We start from the raw sequence: 19584 nt of genomic DNA, 5'->3' as shown, positions 1-19584 counted from the left end.
TGCGCGCATGCACGTATGACGATTGAGTACGTTGTCAACGCAATTGCTTCTACTAGATTAGAAATCAATTTGCAATGTTTTCAATGGAATCGCGTTTGTGCAGAACTCTTACAATTTGGAGAAATGATTAAAGTAAGCTTCTTTTGCGATCAGTCAAGCTGTAATAATTATTATAATCACTAAAAATATCTTGTAATAACCAACAGAAAAAGCGTTATTTTATAACAAGATATATTATGTATCAAAAAAATTATTTTAAAAAAGTAAGAAAAATGTATTAAGAAACAACTATACAATTACTATATTTATTAAACATAATGCTTTTATATTATTTATTAAATGTTTAAATCAATAAATATTCTTTAAAAAAATACAATTTATCAAAGTGTAAAAATAAATAGGTACATCTGAATTTTGTAACGTTAAATCAGGAAATTTCTATAAAAAAAGTATTAGTTTTTAGGTAAAAAAAAATAATTAAATTAAAAAATTCTATGCATTACAATGTTTATTATCCGGTATAAAAAAATATCACAATATCTTATCTTATAATACAATGCTCATAAACCGTGAACAAAATTCACTAGGCAATCAATGAATGCAGTGATACCAATAATGTATTTTGTGTGGTAAATCGCAAACATAATAAATAATCACATCGGAGGAAGCGTAGTTATCAATGAAGTTTTACATTTCATCATAAAATAATCTCAGTACATAATAAAATTAAGGCTCCAAAATTAACAAAGCAATGTATTAATTTTTGATAATGAAATCTATAGTTTTTGTTTTTAAATAAAACATGTATCATATTACAGTTTTGATTCGTTTGCAATTTTTTTTTCATATTTCATGCTTAATCTAAAATATATATATATACATCATGCTTAATCTAAAATATATATATACATATATATGCTCTATATTCTAAGTCGAGAAAAAATATATATTATTTGTAAAAAAACTGTACTTTAAAACTATGTTTATATAATATAAAATTTTACATTTATTATGTATATGCATATAAGTACGTATATGTGTACTCACACACATTTTGTAAGGAAATATATATGTATACGTATTACATACGCGCGTAAACGCATACACATATACATGTATCATGTAAAGCGTATTATTATAAACTTAAAAGTTAATCTTAGAGCTTAATGTCGCCATTAGATTGTTCACTGATGTAACATTGTAAGTAGATGCTTGCTGTGCATCTTTTCTAGCTATGACTAAATTAAGAGATATGTTTGTTATGTCGTTCAATGTTGAGAATTTAGTGTTTTTTACTCTATTATCAATGTCATAAACATTTTCAATCGGCTTCTGCTGGTTTTCTTCGCTCGACAATGCCTTCTGCTGATTTTCTTCGTTCCATCGCTTTATGTAGTACTTCTTCATTGATATCCAAAGTGGATTGATAATGTTTTCAATCGGCTGCGCTACTGGAACGTTTCGTTTAAACGCTTCTAACTGATGTTTCTTAGCAAAAGTTGCATTCTTTCTTCGCAAAAGTGTACGCTTTCCATAATGTTTAATTATTTTGTGGACCCGTTCTCGGTGCATATGATAATCCCATTTCAGCGAAAATCCTTTTCCTGAAAAGATAATTTTGTCGTAAAAAATAATTCATCAAAATAGAACAAAACGGTTTAAAACACAAATACTTATTTCATATAATAAATAAATTCTTATAAAGATTAAATGTTTTCATAATCATACATCTTTAAAGCATATATGTAGTACAAATATAAAATAATTATACATATATGTTATAGACGCATATACGGATTATACTTATATGTAAGTAATTATGTGAAAAATGCATTGATTTTTGACTTGTTCAATTTAAATATTATAAATAAACTATAAAACAATAAAAATGTAATTGTAAAATAATTAGAGAATCTAATTAAAAAAAAAATATTTTTGGCGAGTTGAAATCTTTCCAATCTAATGGAAAGTGGGAAAAATTAATAGAAGTATATATATGTATTATCTTTTTCTTTTATCACCCCAGATATGTATAAGTAATATTTTAAATAGATTTCCACACACAATATATTAAGTTCATGGTAATTAATAATATTGAAAATTGAGAACCTGCAAAACCGGTTATTAGTTGCTTATTAATCTTCTTTATTTTAACACTTATACGTTTTGGTCAATTTTTTGACCATCTTCAATACATTATTCTAAATTTGATACTAATTCCATCAATCTTTTAATTATATAAGTCAAAAATAAAATTTTATTTTATAAACATATCTCAAATTTTAACAAACCTGAATCCTAATTAATATTGATTTCATTTATAATTACATATAATCAATCATTAACATAATTAACTAAAATAGTTAACTAAAATATCGTACAATTAATATTAATCTATATTTTTGTTTAATGTTTTTATCTATATTAATTTTTGTCTGTAAACATACCTCTGAGAATGCGAAGCCAAATTCACACTTGACTATTTTTAATGTGTACAGTAAGACCTACTGCGGACAACTGTGTTTAACATTTCATAATAACGTTGGTAGACTAAAAGAGGAAAGGAAAAAAGGAGAATTGGAAGGGGGACAAATGAGAAAAAAAAATCAGAAAGAGATTAAGGTGATTGAATTTTATAACTTTGGAAGTAAACTGGAGTACCGACAAATAAGAATTTGGAAGGAGATCAATGTCACTCTGTTTATTAAGTTTGCAGTTTTATCTTTTTATATGCAACATTTTGGATGTGAGTCTTTTATAATAGGATTTTTCATCGTCAAGTATCTCAACTTTGTTCCAATTGAATTAGTGGTTTAATTCTAATCTATGATTGGATATCACTGATGGCGACAAACTCTTTTTTATATCATTTTATGTTCCCGGATTCTTGTCCCTAATTGTCTCTTTCGCTGTTATATGTCGCTTCACAATTGTTGCACGAAATCTTGTAAACTACTCCGCTATAGAGCATTCTATCCAATTTATCTTTCTGTGTCTTAATGAATTTTGTGTCGTTATTGTGAGAGAAAGCTAATTTGAACTCATGTACTTTTGTTATCTTATGAAATTTTTCTGAGACACCTTTCACGTATGGTATGATAAAAAATTTTCTTTCAGAACTCCCCTCTCTATGTTTATCATTATTAATATTGCCTTTATGAAATATGTATTTTAATTTTTCTTTTATACTGAATTCAATTGTTACAGATTTTTTATTCCTATCATAAAAGAATGCAATTCACAATTGAGATAAAAGAAAGTGCTTATCTGAATTATTTGTGATTGGTTTAAGAAACCATCATTTTCTGGGGGGTTCTTAAATTTCTTTTCACAACACCCGATTATCCAAATTTAATGACCATATGTAATTATAAACGAAGTAGTCAACATTAATGTAGGATTCGTGTTCGTTAAAATTTGAGGTATGTTCATAAAATAAAATTTTATTCGTGACTTATATAATTAAAAGATTGATGGAATTTGTATATCAAAAGTAGGATAAGAACTATGTACTGAAGAAAATCAGAAGATTGACCGAAAGGTGTTAAAATAAAGATTAATAAGCAACCAACAACCGGCTTTGGCTCCAGATCTTCAACTTTCAATATTATTAATATTTTAGAGTTTAATTTTTAATAAATCGATCGATGTATTCAATTGCATCAATAAATCATGATTTATCTATGATTAAAGGAAAATAAGTGACTTTTGATTCATTTTACAATAAGTAAATAAAATGTACTTACCGCATTTCTTACATATTATCGACTCCTTCGGCAAATGGAAACGCTCATAGTGACGCCTAGCATTAAAAAACCTGTTAAAGATCCACAAGCACTTTACACATTGATATTGCTGTTTCTTGAGTATTTTTATTGTGGAAGTATTAACTGGATTGTTTTTATCTGAAAAATACAATTGTTATATATATTAGTACATTTGTGTCAAAAATCAATAATAGAGAAATCAATAGTTTCTCATAATTTCTAAAACAATGAATATCTGAAACAGAATTGAGACCGACTCTGCATTTTATATTATAGAACATAGAATGCGACAACACTCGTAAAACGAATATTTTACACGCTAGTTAATTAGAATCTCACTTTTTCGGAAAAAAATATACACGAAAATGATTCACACAGTATTAGATTATCATCATGTTAGTCGTTTCAATGTAGCCTAAAACTCTATGACATCCCTATGCAATTTTCATATGAGCATCCCTCATCAATATCATAGTGGAGAAAGAAAAAAAAGTGTTTTTGAAAAGCGTCTCTGACGCCTTTATGTAGCAAAAGAGAACGCTCTTGGATAACGTTGCTCCTTTTTACAAAAAATCAGACACACTTTCGCAGAGCGTCTTTTAAGGTTTGTCGCGTCGCAATACCCCAACATGCTCCTACTCGCTCCTACTCGCTCCAATACGCTTCAATCTATAGTATATACGTAACGTAAACTACTTTAGAAATACTCCTGTGCAAGGACATAGCTCGCGCGCGCGTCCGCGCTTCTCCCTCTAAAGCCAATCTTATCTTAATGTATCTTTTGTCTTGGATGAAAAGCGCAAGATAAAGTCGATATAAGTCCTTTGAATCGTATTGACAATTGTGATTGCAATTGACTGCGCCAATATATTACAAATCCAATTAATTTATTGTTAATTTTGTTATCAAATGCTCGATATGTTTTATTATTAAGTGTAACTTTATTTCATTTCACAATCCCGATGTTTGCTTATTATTTTGCTACGTAACTACATGACCGGATATAGCACGAAAATGTGTGTATTACGTAAATTACATATTAATGTAAATTTCGTAAAATTAACTGCTTATATATGCCACTAAAATATTCTCAGCTCGCTCAATTCTCAATTCAACTGTGATAAGATGAGCGTACAACGTAATGAATAAATACTATGAATATTACACTAAATATTATGAATATTATATTATATCACGCACACACACATACCGCATTTTGCTCGTGGTTTCGCCATTGTTATATTTCACGGTTCACAATCGAATATGAATACGTATAATCACGTTGCTCCATCAAAATCCTCTTACGAACTAAAGTATTGACTGCAGAAAACGCGTTAAAAGCGTGTAGTTTTCTCCCCACTCTTGGTCCTTTTGCGTTAGACTTCTTTCAATCAAAAGCCTGCCGCGTTTTGTCGGTTCCTTTGATTGTTAATTTGTTATGAAATCGGCGTTTTGATCTTGTTTGGTCGGTAAAACACTGAGCAAAACAAATATAGCGGTGCACACACGCATATCTTCTATTCATGACAAAATGGTTCCCGACATTAGGGTCTTCGCAGAATGAGTTATTTATAGGAAACTGACAAGACAAACTGACAGTGATTTATGACTTAATAAGGGTCAAATAAGGACTGGTCTATAATGTACTCCTTGCTCTCTGTTTTTCATATTCTTTTGCTTTTTATGTATTGTATTTGTCGCATGGAGTCAAGAAATTGCGATTTAAGAAAAAGCGCATTTTAACGGCCGGTTTATAAGCACAATATGCAAACGAAGGCAAATATGCGCGGATGCAATTAACGCTGATTATTATTCGGGAATGGTGTCTCTTATCGAAATTCTCTTGGTGTTACCTCTCAGCAGACAGAAACCGTTTAAAATGCATAGCATCTGTTGACCAAATAGCATCGAAAGTGTTTCGAGAACATCGCGGATGTTACATAGGAAATCTGTGAGTACATGCGATGCGGCGATTCGTGAAATTGACAACGATAACCATTGAATAGCATCGCCTAGCTGCCTTGCATGAAAAGTAGCGCTTGATTTTGCTGATAATAGAACGCGTCGCAAATACCTTTACATATAAAACATAAAATTATTGCAATTGCAAGTAACAAATTATAAAATTATAAATTGCTATTTAATTTTTTCTTTATATATTATCACTTTTATAAATCAGTCTGTTAGTGTTACCAAAGTTGTAAACTGATTTTGGAGTAATGCATGCGTAACACATAATTACAGATATTATAATTACACATAATTACGGAATACTACATAATTTTGACTTTAAAAATATTGTTCACATGTATTGCGATTTATATATTAACTGAATTTAAAGCTATGAAAAAAATAATCGAAATATGAAATATAAATTTTGTGCAATAATTATTGAGAAATTAATTAAAAAGAATTGATGACTAAGCACACGTTTTATGCGGGAAGATTGTGAGATGTACATATGTTCTAGGCGTGTCAGCGGCGAGTATGGCAACGAAAAGTTCGATGTGTGGCGAGGGATAACATAGATATTGTTAAAAACAGAAAAAAAATTTAGGATCTCTCTGTAATTGCGCAATCGAGTAATTCGGATTTTTCATTATGCAGCGAGAAGAACCGCAATTATCCACGGACTCGCTTTCCCGCGCAGCATTTATCAAGTGCGCAACGAGAAACGGTTGATTTCCCAAGCGAGTTTGCATCTACAATCGCGCATGCAAGCGTAGTATTTTGCCCATATTCGTGCAAATATTGTGATAGTAAGCGTTCATAGTTATCTCTTTGATCCACTAGTCATACAGCAGCTCTTATTGTTAATATATAATAGTAATGATTATTTTTACAACTTGGAACTAATAACTTTTTTTGTTGCCACTGTCTCTCGGCTGAAAATATTAAAATATTATTTCACCGAATAATCGATTGAAAGAAAATGCTGAAAATGTGTGGTCATCGGTCCATTTGTGAGCGTTAGTGAGCCAGGAATGAAAAATGTGCGGCTATTCTTATCAGTGCGCCATAATGTAACGGACGTGTTCGGATGCATGTGGAAAACGTTCTCAGCCATTTCCTTGGAAGGAATATAGCGGCGAAGGATTCGCTGCGGGTTGGTACGAAAGAATTATTATGCGAAAAGTTCCGTGTTCCTCGTTTCTTCCCTGATGGACGATTAAAAGTTCCATCCGAGTCGAATTTACAAATTCCTTCGGGAGCCTTCTCGTCGGAGCGTCGGCATTAGAGTTCTCGCCGCCGTCCAGCTCCGAAATTAACCAACCTCCACTAAGTCGTCCAGCTCCGAATTAGAATTTAAATCCGCGGAAACCGCCCGCATCTAATAGCGTGCTTTCTTTTGACCGTGATTAAGAGTCGGAACACTGATCCAGCGTATCTTTAACCCATTGTTATTTACAGTTTTTGTAATGAAATTACTTGCACGAGATATTTTTACACTCCAACATTACATCCTTATCATCAGTATTTTATTTCATATTTTTTGATGAAATAAAAATTGATATTATTTTTTTTTATTTATATAATTTTATTAATATTATTTTAAATCCTATAGAAAAATAAAAAATAGTTATTGTACATTTGTAATAGATTAATATCGTTAGTTTGAGAGAATATTCAAACCCCCCAATAAATGCTAGAAATTAGAAAGTCAGTAATAGAAATAATTAAAATAAATTTTTAATTGAAATAAAAGTTTTGCAAAAAACTATCACCAATTAAATATCAATTAAATATAAAATGTGTTATTATAAAATAACGTTGTTATATTTTTGTTGATTCGTACAATTTAACTTTAAACTCATAATTTTTACTTTCTCATACAAAAATCTGTTTACGTAAACAAACAAATAATGTTTTATATTATTTACTCATGTTTAGCAATGTAATCATAATTCACGATTCTTGTGATTAAAATTTGAATATGATCACGTGATTATTGCATGACCGTGACGTCACGATATCTATTTTGCAGCAGCGTAGGATTATATCGACAAGGATAATATCGAATGTATGTCGGTGGTGCGCAAATTCTTTTGTACGAAGTAAATCCATATAATTCATATCGAGAGAATCAAATTCAGCGACAAGCTGAATGTTCGTGGAATTATTAATTAGCGGTATAGTGGTAATTATTAATCTTTCGATATTCACATAACCAATTGCATTTATCCCATCATATAGGATATATCTTATTTAAATATTCGCATTTGCGAGCATTCGCAAAATTGCTATGTTTTTTGAAATTTTTAAATGTGTATATTTTTATCATGATTCACAAATAGTCGTTATTCCAGTTTTGAATAGATATTTGAACATAATCACATGATCTGATCAAGTGACGTCACAAGTGCCGTTTAGTACACGGTAAGATGGCGAGTGTTTCGTACGCGAGTGAGTATCGTCTTGTATTATGCACGTGTTTTCTCTTGTTCGGAGAGAATTATGTGCGCAAACAAGTGTCGGTAGTGTTGAACTGGGCGATGAGCGATCGCCTTCGCGTATTAATTACTGCGTGCGGTCACGATTACTAATCTTTCGACGCTCGTATATCCAATTGCACCGACCTGTCGCGTTGAAGGCAATGGCGAAAGCAACGGTGCGAAGTTGCTCCGTCTTTCGAACTTCTTAAGTGTATCTCGGGAGTGTCGATCAAATCGGGCGAGTATCGTGTTTCGCGTTAGAAAGTGCATCGCGTTTGTACGGTTTGGGACTGCTGCGTGAATTGATTGATATTGAAAGCGCCGCACAAAAACATGCATTTGGAGCGATTGATGGACGCCGAATTGCAACGGCGAGATGCCAACTAGTGAGTTTTGATATTATAATACAATGATTAACTGCGATGAAAAATATATATTTCGATTTCAAGGTTACATTCTTTACAAAAAGTTACATTCGTTTTTCTAATTATGAAGAATGCAATTCGATGTAAACATTCGTGCACACTCGATGATCAAGAGTGTTTGTCAGGGTTGCCCGCCGTCGATCGCAGGGCCGATGGACGCGCCGCGTAGTACGAGCGAAGAGGTGAGAGAGAACGCGAGGGGAGTCGAACGCGCATGCGGTTAAACATCAGCGGGTCGTCGCGGATGGATCGTGACGGTAGCCGGCAGTCGAAGCCGGTCGCTCGTCGTGTGAGCGTTGCGTAGTTGGCGGTTCTCGCGCAGCTGATTGACGCGAACTATCATCCGTTGTCGCGTTTTAGAAACGTTTGGTTCCATCACGGTTGAAACGCGCGTTCGCGACTTGTGCTTTATTGGTGCGCGGTCCGCAGTTGTGTCCAGTGTCAAGTGTGTGATAGATAAGGAGCACGACAGAGAGATAAAACTGCGTCCGTTCAATTCAAGCGACTTCGCAGCGACGTCGGTGAGTCAAATGTATTCATTGATTGTACCGTCATTCAAAACATTCCAGATATTTTCTGTTATTACACAACTTTTTATCCTTGAAATTTTTTGGTCATTTGTATCCTTCTGTTTCCTGTGTTTTCTCTTGTTGTTTTCAAGGTCTCGTTTATTGTTCCGGAAACAAATGTGTCAGAGCTAGAGAACTAATTTTACTTCGATTTTACGTCAGACTTTTGTTAAAATTTACTTTATATTAGGTTATAAAATAGAACTGCAAGATTATTCCAAACATACATTTTTCTCTTAAAATAGAATTTTATAGAATATTTTTATCATGCATAATTATATTTGTTTTTAAATTAGCATAACCACGTATTATAATCGTTTAATGTGAAAATATCGGTGACATAGTTCTTGCTGTTCGTTCATTTGAAAAGTATAGTATTTTTTACACGATCGAGTGGATCTAAAGCGAAAGCTACGGCGAAAGTCAACTTGTCGCGGTCTGAAAACGCAATGCTACGTACGATCAACCCTTATGTCACGCTGCATATAACATCGCAAGCATGCAAGCTTCGAGCGCACCTGTTTATGTAGGTCGCGTATAATGCGTTATCGTTTGGATGTCAAAAGTAGCTCGTGGATAGGAAATTTTCTATGATTTTATGTCTCTTATCGAATGATCCTTGAACGAGATGGAAATCCAGTGGCTCTTGAATGAGATCTCTGAATGAGAGGGGCAGAAAGTGTTTGAATGCTGCGTTAAATCCGTCGTTGAAAAAAATCGAGAAGAGATATTCGGAAAAGTGAAAGAAGTTTCACTATTTTTAGTTACAAAATTCCTGATTTTTTTAATTAATCGTCCGTAAACGAATTTACCTGGAATGTTTTCAACATTACACAATTGCTTGCATGTTCATGTTATAGAAATGAAAACATTTCTTAAACTTTTTGTGATTATAAAAACACTAATCAATTTAAGATATTTTTTGAACAATGAAGAAAAATGCAAATTAAGAATAATATCAATTATAAACAATTGCTACAAATGGTTAATTAATTTAAAATATAAATGTATTTTAATTAAAAATTAATACAAACAAAAATTCTTATATATATATATATAAAATTTTTCATTGATTAATATAAATAATGTATATATACAAGATAATTTTAATAAATTGTTTATATTTGCCATTATTCCCATATTATGATAAATAACAATTGTGTGATTGCTGTGTCGTTTTACGAAATATATGAAATTGAAATATAAAGGAGCAAAAGCGAAATATAGTTTACGTAAGATAGTTTAAAAAACGTTAGATATAAATGTTTGCATCAAACGATAACTATGTCTCTCCTGAAAATACTATTTAATTTCTTTGAAATTTTATTTCTGACTGATAAGATAGCGTATTATTGATTTGATACACATATTGATTGATAAAATATCATAAAATATGGGAAATATAATATATATCTATATATATATTATAGGGGATTGAAGATACGCAATATAGGTAAGTCTTTAGCTCTAGTATAACGATTGAACGCACACGACGAAAGGCTTCGATCGAATTTATGAAACGTGGCGCGGAATGTTGCCTATTATACTTTGATAGTGAATACATTGTATTACATGAAAATCAGTAATTTTCATAATCAATAATGCTATTATTTCAAAATCTATATGCTGCCAACTTGTGTTCTATTGAAAACATGGGGCGCATATGTAACACAGTATTATTCACGTGTCCGCTGTTTTCTATTTTCAATTTGTGTTTATTGCTTGCAAAGAAACGAAGAAACATAAATTACTTGTGCGATTAGTACTGGATTTTCTCATTTAATTTATTTAAAAAATGATTTATTTTAATTAATTAATTTTAATAGAAATTAAAACAAATAAAATTTTACTTTTAACTTTAATTCAGATAAAGCTTTTGTTTTTTTGCACTTTCTTTATTCGATTGCATATTATATTATTTTGAAATAATGTTCTTATTTTATAGAATATTACACTTGACTGTTACTTTCTCAGCGATAATGTAACTATTTAAAAAATGATAATAGTATAAAGAATCTCATTGGAAATTCTTCGTTTCTTTTTTATTTCTTGCGCGGATATATGCAAACATAATATTTAGATAAAGACGTTTAAGCTGCGTGTATGGTAGTGAAAAATTAGAATGGCTCCAGGTACGATCGTAAAGAAAGTCGTGAAACAATTCTAACGACCGACATGCTCGAACTTTACCTCTCCGCGCCAGCACGTTCATGACCTACTGTCGTTGATGCTCGTACACAGTACTATTATGTTGCGTTGGTGGGAAAATAAAAAGGACTGAATAAAATACACACAAGCTTGATGATTAATGAGGAATCGTTAATTTTACTCCTTCTTTCATACGGTCTTAACTTTCGAAATTTTTGAAATGTGGCACACATTATGTTTATATCGCATTTAAAATCTTGCTTTTTCCACATAAATTTCAATCTCGGATCTAACACTTGGATATAGTGGACGATAAAGAATGGGAGCAGTCGATTAATTACGTTGATGAGCCATTTCATTCAATTAGAGCGTGTTAAATACAATATAACGACGACTATATGCAACGTTCATGCATATCGCGTTGCGAGGTGCTGATTATGCTACATTTTATGTCAACGAGATGCGAATTGCCGAATTTTCCTTGTAAAATTCGTCAAAATATTGTATATATTGTAGTGCAGAAATGTTAGAGAAATCCATGCAAATCGTTTGATTATTATGCATAGCTCGCGCAATGCGTCCACTACGATTGCATGCCCTTTAGGATTAATCGTAAGTGCACTCGCGTGAAAAACGCCACGTGGACAACACAATCGCGCGGCAATTTCCAACTCCTGCATATTTATTCGAGCGGCATTTAATTAATAGCAGGCGTTTAATTAATCTAAGTGGACTCGGAAACACGTGGAGTGCAGTCAGACGAGGCGAAGGAGTACGATAAAAGCACGGCTAAATTTTCTCAATTACGCACGGCGTGCACGCTCTTTTGAAAGTTCATTGCTACGATAATCCCGGAAATAACTGCTGGCCAGCCGATCGCAATTAATTCGCGGCAAGAGCAGAGAGCGTAACCTCACGGGATAAAAACAAAGTTCGTGCCCCGCTTACGAATTTATTCGGCCAGATTGTTTACGGTGATATTTTAAGGGCAAATGGCAAAAAAAAAAAAATTTGTTGATATCGCGGCTACGACACTGGAGAAGATAAAAAACACATATTGTGATAGAACGTAAGTAAGGACAGTGCCAAGTTCGCTGCTGCCGCTGAGCTTCATTCAATTTTAGAAATTGAGGCACAATGCATCTTTAATTAAATCTCCGGTCGGCCGACGTTTTCAGATTGAAATATATTTCACAAATATCTCGGCTATATTCCGCCCCACAAAAGATAGGATCGCGATTCTGATAATCGTCTTTCGTTGCGGACGCGATTAAAATCGGGATCACGAACCTTGATTATACGCACGGCAAGTCTGCTTGACCTTACGTAGTGAGAATCTTCGCAAATTAGATTTGAAGTCGCAGGTGCTGTAATTTAAAAATTCATTTCCAGCGATCTTTCTAGGTAATTATTAGAGTGCTCCCGTTTTAATCATTGATGAGTGAAATTATTAAACCAAACGAGCTAGCAGTTTCGAGATCGGTTTTTTTTTGGGGGGGGGGAGGGGTCGGCTTGCTTTATAATAATAGCATCATGAGAATAGTAGAATAGTACGTAGTAGTACAATTTAGACGAATAATAGGTAGTTTTGTCGCAGTCTTCAATTGTCGTCGCACGTAACATGATTTTGCGGCGTAGAAAGACGAGATATGCGTCGGAAGCGTCGTTTTCCATTGAACGTTTTCTTCATGCACTAGAAATTCTAAATGCACAGTCGGAGTTTGTGGGAATTTCGAAGCGGATTCCCGTGTAGAAGGTACAACAACTTCATTTTCCTCTTTTCGTTCACGATGTGGCTTAGGTGCATATGTGTATACCTGTTCGTAACAGTTTGTTCTGATACAGCCGCATGCTGAACTATTACCCTCCAGCCTCTCCCTCTTCTCCGTTCTCGCCCCTCGGGCATCTTTAGTTTCTCTGAGTTTATACCATTTCCGCTTTTCCATCCCGATACCTGATGATTCGTACACGATAATGTCCCTCGTCACGATCGTCCTGCATGTTAAGCGAGTCTTGACTAATGATAAAGATGGATGTATGAGGTGGATTGCAAATTATACATCTCGGACTGGCGAAGCGTCCTTGCGGACAATAATGATTGGTTGCGTATCGATATGCATATGTATTTTCCGCGAAACTTTCATTGATTTCAATGCAAACAAAAAACATCGCTTTACTGGATTTCATGCACGACAAAATCAAATATCTTTTTCTAGGCTGCGATTTTGCGTGAATTTATGGAAGAACTGTCATAATACACGTGTATTAATGATTAATTGATACTTTGGATAATATCACTGTAATTAATACCAATATGTGTTAACAATTATTTTTTATAATACTAATCTTAAACATTTTATTGCTACTAAAATAATTACGTGATATTTTTGAAAGTTTTGCATGTACTCCTTTTTGAGACATGATGAGAGTATTGAGCGAGAGATAAAAAAGAAGCGGTGAGGTGAATCAAATTTTGTGTAACCAATCATTCGTCGCGGACTTCCAATAATCCATGGGCAATATATCCGGTCGAACAACGAAGCTGCGCGAGATATCCGAGTGGGCAAATATCTAGTCCCCATTCCGGATCCGATCGAACTTTAAAAACGACAGTTCGAGGGGTTTCCTCCATGTATGTATTTGCGTGTACGTGTGCGAGGAGAAGGGGCGTGTGGGAAATACAGCGAATTACAGCTATTCGACCCGGAGCGTACGACACAGCGCGTGCAAGTACAACGGTATGCTGTCTGATAATTTAAAATTTAAATGTTGTGTGCTCAATGCACTGTAAATATGACATCGGTGGCCTTTTGTGGCTGGCAAGTGCTCTCTCCGTCTGCGTATAATATATGAATATTGCAAACGCAAACTCTGGGATGATTTCTTTCTTCATTAAGACGCATGCGTTATTTATGAGCGATAATGTCTTAATCTTTTAAATTTACCGAGGTTTGTTTGCATTTTGTTCATGTCATTGAGAAAATCAGAACGAGTATATTTGCGTAAAATTATTAACATTTGACATCTCTATAACAATTTTTAGCCAATTTATATTTTCTTGCTCATTCCATCAAGAAAAGTTTTAAAGCAATGGTATTTCAAAGTGAAATTTTCAACTCATTTTCACATGCAGACATAGTCAAGACTTTTTAAAATTGAGAAAGTAATTGTTTAAATAATTTAATAATATTTAACAGACGATGCAAAAGTGTAATTATTCTTTAAATAAGCAAATTTTTAACTTTATCAAAGAAAATATTATTTAAATTATCCGACATCCTTTTTAGTAAAACATATCAAGTGGTAAAATTGAAGATATATACAAGATATTTACTAATGTTTCCTGCTATATATTGATTCAAGCATAGAATTGAGGAAGTACCTTCACTTTTCTTCAATGCGCCTTCCAGCTGTTACATGAAAGTCGATAAGCACTACATAATTATTACATTTCTATTCCAATAGCATATACCTTACGGTACTTTGATTTATATAGAATTTTAATTAAAGATTTTTTATTAGAGATTCTTTTATAAAAAATTGCGTGTTCGAGTAATCTCGCGGAATAAATCCAAATATTAATAAATCTATTTCAGTTTAACAATGGAAAAGATTATTGCTGTTTTCATTGAATTTTCTCTTGTATTGATGAATCGCGATACGCGCTCTTAAGAAAGAGAGAAAGAGAGGGGGGGGGGGAAGCTTCGCTTGTAGTGCCTTAAGCGTCATTCATACGTAAACTGCTCGTTATGTGATACATTCTTGCTTGACGATTTCCTGCTTCCCGAGAAACTCTAAATCCCTTCGTTCAAAGAATCAATTTTGTCCCACATTCCCGCAGGTCGTATTTTACGGATTACCGTTCAGCTTTTTGCTCCATCGTTCTTCTCTTCTCTGCCGATAGCAGTTGCGTGTCTTGGGCAATGAAACAGTCAGGGAGTGCAAAGGATTATATCGAGGACCACACCGGGCGTTTGCAAATGCGGATGTACTAGTGTGTTGAGGGTCCTTTTGTCTGCGGTACCGATCACGAATGAGATGAACGTCGTTCCTATGCAAGGATCGATCGATTTGTTCTTTGGTGCAAATGCGGCTTAACGGAGATTGCTTACGGTTCTGGGAGAATCCCATCCGGTTGCATAGTAACTCGATAAACATGTGGTTAGACCGGTTGTCCAGATCGCTTTGGTTCTTGCTTACCTCTTCTCTCTCTCTCTCTCCGTTCTTCTCTTTCCTTCTCTCTCTGCTCCTCTCTTTCTCTTTTATCAACTCTTCTCTTTTACCCCCTCTTTTTCCGGCTTCTTCTTCCCTAACCATCTTTTCAGCCTCCTTCGGGTTTCTTCCATTGGATTCTCGATAAACATTCTACCTGAGCCACATACTAAACGCGAAGAAAACAGAGATTTTGAATGTTTACAAATGGCGTTTCCTAAGTGTGAGATGACCATGTTTCATTTTTATCTTAAGTAAGATGCTGTTCTTCTACTACAAATTAGTGCTTGAAAATTTTTTAAATTGTCAAGCAATTCGGACAATTCGCTTAATATTTCGATATAAAACATTAAATAATTCGTATTTTTCGAGTTTTTGTGTATGCCATTGCTTTTATGGTAGCTGAAATTAATTAATTTAACTAATTAATTGTTTTAGATGTTAGCGAAAAATTGGTGATCAAAATTATACACCAATGTTTACTAATTCTAGGACATTGCTGTAGAATTAAAAAGTTTTTTAAAATAATATTCATTGATGCATTTAATGCATTTTTTCTCATTTTTTAATTAATTTCTGGATGTATAATCAATGTACGATACTAAACATCTTATGTACGAAGTTTAAGAAGTCTTTTGCAGCATAAAAAAATTCTTTCTTTGAACTTTATCGAGAATTGGATTTGAATCTTTATCAATGTATCTGATTATTTTTTATTCACAACTTTTTTATTCTCAAATATTTCAATTTACGAACGACGGTCTTCGGAGTGCACATATAGATATTTATAATATATTTTTGTTATACCAATGATATCTTGTACTACCAATGTCTATAAATTCTCCGAGGTACCAGATAATACTTTCCAGGAGTTTATCTCCAGAGTGTCGATAAAGCTCTGAAAGACTGTAGGTGTGTGACTTATACCCAGTGCTCTGACTGTTAAGCATATTGATTAGCTATCGTATCGCGAGTCGCGCGTATTAGTTTGTCATTCTTTACCGCACTTCATATAACTGGGTTATCGATCGCATCGGCCATATAAAGATATCTTTGAAATACTTTAAATCAAACGTATAGTGGTCTTTTGATTTATGTACGTATATTCGCTTTTCAGAGAGTGGCATATCGTACATTATGTTTGATATTTTGGTAGTGTTAAATATTTTGACGTTTCCAAATTTTAATCTTCACATGCGTTTATATTTAAAGAGATTTTATTGCTCTAAATTTAGTAATTAAAAAAAGTTTATTTGTTTAATAAAATAGTAAGTTTTATGCATGTAAATTTAGCTACGTTTTATGGACGAAAGCCGGTGCAATTTTGTGCGTTTTGTGAGAGGTAAATTTGCATGGTGCTTGTGTACAATAATTACATGTAATTATCATACATATGAATTCTCGGCTTTATTATCTATCTCTAATTGAGAACTTTACCATCCTATCGCAGCAAATGTATCACATTAAAACGAAGTCGCGTGCACGGCTATTTTTTTTTTGTTCGGAATATGATTTGTATCAACGACATTTTTTCACGCGACTGAGTTTATGAGAAACTATTGAGTTGATTCATAAATAAGTAATTTATTTTTTCTAAGAATCTCACGGCACTAATCTCACTTTAGGATTTTTACATTTGTTAGCACATAGTAAAGGATTTCTCGGTTACAAAATCAATTTTATATTAAGATTTATTGTAAAGTTTTTTGTAAAAATATAAATATTTTTAAAGATAACGAAACTTATTTATGAATTGACTCAATAGTTAATATATTTCTCGAGCAAAGTTTTCGACAAAAATTTTATATAATCGAAGCGTTCGACGGGAAAAAGCATGAATCAGAATTTGCTTCTCTTGAAAAATAAATTTTGACCAACAAAAGAGTTTGTTTCTCTTCGCTATTGATTTCTAAAGAATATTTTATAAAAAATTCCGCTAAATTATTTATCTAATTATACCCGCCATTACTTCTCGTAATTAAAATACCTGTTTTGTGTAAATATTGTTTTATGGGGCGTTTTTTCAAAATGAGAAGTGTACCAAACTGTATGAAACAGTACCGACCGCTAACTGACCTAGCGGTCCATTTCACTTCACACATATTGTAGAAATGTAATTGCGTGGCGTTGCGTTCGATCAAGTATAATCGAATCCGAGAGACACAATAGCCAAGAAAAAGGAAACGACATAGTCTGTGGTGGGTCGACGACCTTGTTAGACGTAGACGAGTAGTCGCAATGAATACCTCTTCACGGACCGCTCTCGGCTGTAATGATCATTGTCCGCTTCCCGCTGGGCCGCTACCAATATCCTTATTATCGGTCCGGCGCTTCCCCAGGCGTGACATGATACGCGTCCAGAAATTATACCGCCTCGCAGTATTATCGTCGCGTATGCGTGCGCGGCCGATTGCACGGCTGCAAACGCGCCTGTTCGCAGAACTGCGCGGTGAACTTTATAATTAGCAAAGTACAGTAATCAATGGCCTGCGGTTTATGTCGCACCGGCGCGACACATCGCCGCTATATTGTTTCGCCTGATTTAATCTTGGAGCTATTGAATTATAAGCAACGAGCAACTTAAACGAGTAGCTTAAAATATTGATCGCGACGCGTCAATGTATACGCGCTAAGAAAACAATGGCTCTCTTGTCAATGTACTTTAATCGATTGTCGATTGTCACGTTACGTAGCTTAGCGAACTAGATTACACAGACGCGTATTTCTCTCCGTAATAAAAATGTTGTCGTGTTCGGCTGCAACAGCTGTTTCGTGACTATGGCGCGCATTCGAGTCGCGTCGATTTTTACAGTTAAAAAGATCTCGTTTCGCTTGGACGGCGTTTCGCTTATATTACGGTGCGCGTTGCCATGATGCGTTACCGGCAAAACGACCGGAATCATTACCTAACGAGGCTATCGTTTATCTCTTAAAGTATGCAAATGTTTACATTTATTCCCATTACGTCGAGAAATATTGCATCGAGAGACTCTCATTTGTGTCTACTCATATATCGATAAATGTTCGCAGCTGCTCTCAAGTGCACAATATATTCATTTGGATAATGTCGCAATTTTAGCAGTTAAAATTTTCTTTTTTTACGTACGTCATATATTTTGTATTTTATTTAAAAGCACATATTCGCTTTGTATAATTATTAGATATTATATACTTGATTTAACATTTAAATTTTTTAATTATTTATAATTAATGAGTACATATGTTTATTTATTTATATGATATTTGTGTATCTAAAGATTTTTTCTCAAGAACGATAAAAAAAAAAAGAGACGCGATCGAAGAGAATTCTCATAGTCCATGTCCTGCCTCCCGTTGTTGGTCCATTCGTTCTTAACAGGTAAAATCCAATTTTCTATCTACTAGTAGCATCTCGCGTACCTTCGAATTCAGTCTGCATTCCTTTTTTTCCCCGGCCGATCTTTCTCCTCGAACGAATTCAATTCCAGACCGTTAAACTTTTGTCATTGCGAATCGACGAGCGTTAACCATCTCCGAAGCGGGCCATTTAATTCTAGAACAAGCTTTTCGAAATGCATCCCGGTTTAAATGCAACTTTTTGCAGTGGGGAGTAAGAACAGCTGGAAAACATCGTTCAATTAGACACACTTGATGAGTGCATCGATACTATCGCATGTTCTGAATTAAATTCATGCTCGTAACGTTATTCGAGAAAAAAGAATATTAATATCAATGTGTATCATATTTAATATAAAATGAGGAGTTTGAATTTTTTCATCGTGAGAAAACAGTTACGTTTTCTTATCTCTCGCGCTTTTGCAAACGAAAAGCTGGCTATGTACCCGTACACATTATTGATAAGAAATATCAGATAAATCCGGAGTACGAAGAGATAGATGAGCTCGTAGCATGTGATTACGATTGACTTTATCATGATTGACGCTGTAATCAATAACTTCTTCGTTTTTCCCCGTCTATCTATCCACACTGCATTACGCTTAGATCCTGTTCGGCGGGACGGACTGCATTCAGCTGCGAGCCGCTCTTATAA

At 33.8% G+C, this 19584-nt stretch overlaps 2 protein-coding genes across 5 annotated transcripts in view; one reads left to right on the top strand and one right to left on the bottom strand.

The window, feature by feature from the left end:
* On the bottom strand, window positions 1-5065 carry LOC105678655 (uncharacterized). The gene is made up of 3 exons (XM_012378159.2): window positions 4978-5065; window positions 3747-3905; window positions 1-1604 (listed from the first exon to the last, which is right to left on the bottom strand). The coding sequence occupies exons 1-3, from the start codon at window positions 5000-5002 to the stop codon at window positions 1144-1146; spliced, it is 645 nt and encodes a 214-aa protein (XP_012233582.1). The 5' UTR covers window positions 5003-5065; the 3' UTR covers window positions 1-1143.
* A 3079-nt stretch (window positions 5066-8144) lies between these two features.
* The window catches only part of Pgant9 (polypeptide N-acetylgalactosaminyltransferase 9), a 214801-nt gene continuing 203361 nt past the window's right edge, over window positions 8145-19584 (top strand). For 3 of the 4 annotated variants that reach the window (XM_067347565.1, XM_067347562.1, XM_067347563.1), the window contains exon 1: window positions 8151-9146. The gene's annotated coding sequence lies outside the window, so the exon portion shown is untranslated. Of the gene's footprint in view, window positions 9147-19584 lie in introns of all 4 variants that reach the window. The other variant, XM_067347569.1, reaches the window with a different exon arrangement.

The sequence above is a fragment of the Linepithema humile genome, chromosome 1, assembly GCF_040581485.1.
Source record: "Linepithema humile isolate Giens D197 chromosome 1, Lhum_UNIL_v1.0, whole genome shotgun sequence".
Lineage (NCBI taxonomy): Eukaryota > Metazoa > Arthropoda > Insecta > Hymenoptera > Formicidae > Linepithema > Linepithema humile.
Note: the sequence above shows the minus strand (reverse complement) of the source record. Positions and strands in the feature narration are given on the sequence as shown.